The sequence below is a fragment of the Numida meleagris genome, unplaced genomic scaffold (assembly GCF_002078875.1).
Source record: "Numida meleagris isolate 19003 breed g44 Domestic line unplaced genomic scaffold, NumMel1.0 unplaced_Scaffold407, whole genome shotgun sequence".
Lineage (NCBI taxonomy): Eukaryota > Metazoa > Chordata > Aves > Galliformes > Numididae > Numida > Numida meleagris.
This window is the reverse complement of record NW_018364627.1, coordinates 12,676-14,561: the sequence shown is the minus strand read 5'-3', so window position 1 is coordinate 14,561 and position 1,886 is coordinate 12,676. Positions and strand designations below refer to the sequence as shown.

The window sequence follows — 1,886 nt, the reverse complement described above, 5'->3', positions numbered from 1 at the left end:
AGAGGGCAAGGGGCGAGGGCTGTGAATGCAGGGGGAGAGGGAGGTGCCCTCAGCCAGCATGTGTGTGCTGGGGACAGAGAAGTGGCTGGCACCGGAGTCTGTGTCCGCTGCGAGCTGCTTCCCTGGACCTTGGCTGTTTCCAGCAAGGAGCCTCTTTGCTTGCAGGAGCCCGTGAGCTTTGCGGAGGTGGCCGTGTATTTCAGCAGGGAGGAGTGGGCCCTGCTGGACCCTGCGCAGCGAGCGCTCTACCGGGACGTGATGCTGGAGACGTACCAGTCCGTGGCCTCGCTGGGTGAGGGCTTTGCTGCCTTTCCTGCTCGTTAGGGCACCTTTGGCTGTGCAGAGTGAGCCTCTGCAAGCAGGGCCTAGAATAATTTGCATGCAGTTCCTTGTTGTCTAACAGTACAATAACAGCAACAAAGGAAACACAGAGAAGCATGAGTTTCAGAAGGGCTTAGTGTGCTCCACACTCTGATAAGAGCCCCAGAGTCAGTGCTGTCCATCAGGCATCAGGCAGGAGGGGGAGGACCAGGCAGTGTTGCTGCATTGCCTGGTGCCACCAGCTCCAGCAGCCAGATCCCTCCCAGGTTACTCCTTTATGGTTTTCTGTTCAATTGTCAAATGCATTTTTGAAGCCATGGGCATTGAACAGTTATGAAAACATTAAAGAAAACATTCTAATAGGTACGTGATTGCCCAGTGTCCTTCAGGCCCTAATTGTGGTTTCATTCTGGGGAGTGACACAGAGTGGAGTTGTTGGACAAGCAGCTGTGCCAGAATCAATGCAATGCTCTCATCTCTGCTGTTTCTGTCATTGAAGCTCCGCTTCCAGCCCCCAAACCCTTGGTGATCTCCCTGCTTGAAGGAGGGGAAGAGCCATGGATCCCAGACGGGCATAGCCCTGAGGCCACGGCAGGAGACCTCAGCCCAGGTGAGGTGGTGGAGGGAAGGAGGAGTTTTGGGGCTGTAGAAGTCATCTCTGTCTGGGTTTTATTTTGGGCATGGTGTGCTTTTTCTGGATTTCCTCTTTCATCTAACAGAAGCTTGGATTACAGTTATATTGGAGGATCTTCAGGAAATTGGTGTGGCTGAAGGGCAGTGTGGTAGCGTCTCCGTGAAAGAAATCGGAAGGCATGTCCGAGCGGGCCTGGAGCAAGGTCAAGATGAGCAAGTCAAGAATCCACTGGGAAATTGTCTGGGAAAGACAGCAAGGGACCCACTGGACTTTAACATAGGTCATAAGCAGCCTGAAGACCGCAGGAGCAAGGATGTGTGCCAGAATGAAAAGCAGAATCCATGCCCTGAGTTTGGAAAAAGCTTTAAAATAGATTCCAGAGTCGTTAACCACCAGTGCATGCACTCATTGAAGAGCCTGTACAAGCATTGTGATCGTGGAGAGAGCAACATATCGAGACCCCACCTCATTGGCCACCAGTGTATCCACATGGCAGAGAAACCCTACAAGTGTTCTGAGTGTGGGAAGAGCTTCAACATGAGTTATAAACTCAAGCGGCATGAGCGCATCCACTCAGACGAGAAACGCTTTAAATGTACTGAGTGTGGGAAGAGCTTCAGAACCCGTTATGAAGTGCAAATGCACCAGCGTGTACACACAGGGGAGAGACCCTACCCATGTTCTGAGTGTGGGAAGAGCTTCATAAGCCGTTCTAAATGGAAGTACCACCAGAGCATCCACACAGGAGAGAGACCCTTTCAGTGTCCTGAGTGTGGGAAGAGCTTCATAAAGAGTTATGAAGTGAAGCTGCACCAGCGTGTGCACACGGAGGAGAAACCCTTTCTGTGTTCTGAGTGTGGGAAGAGCTTCAAAACCAATCCTAAATTGACGATGCACCAGCGCGTCCACACAGGAGAGAGACCCTTTCTGT

General features: G+C 51.9%; 1 protein-coding gene across 2 annotated transcripts in view; it reads left to right on the top strand.

Annotated features, from left to right (window-relative positions):
- Positions 1 to 159: 159 nt before the first annotated feature.
- Positions 160 to 1,886, top strand: part of LOC110391576 (zinc finger protein 883-like) — a 14,396-nt gene continuing 12,669 nt past the window's right edge. The window contains exons 1-3 of one of the 2 annotated variants that reach the window (XM_021383523.1): positions 160 to 292; positions 821 to 931; positions 1,041 to 1,707. In XM_021383523.1, coding sequence (XP_021239198.1) covers positions 259 to 292; positions 821 to 931; positions 1,041 to 1,707 — 812 coding nt within the window. In that variant the 5' untranslated portion in view covers positions 160 to 258. Of the gene's footprint in view, positions 293 to 820; positions 932 to 1,040; positions 1,878 to 1,886 lie in introns of both variants that reach the window. The other variant, XM_021383522.1, reaches the window with a different exon arrangement.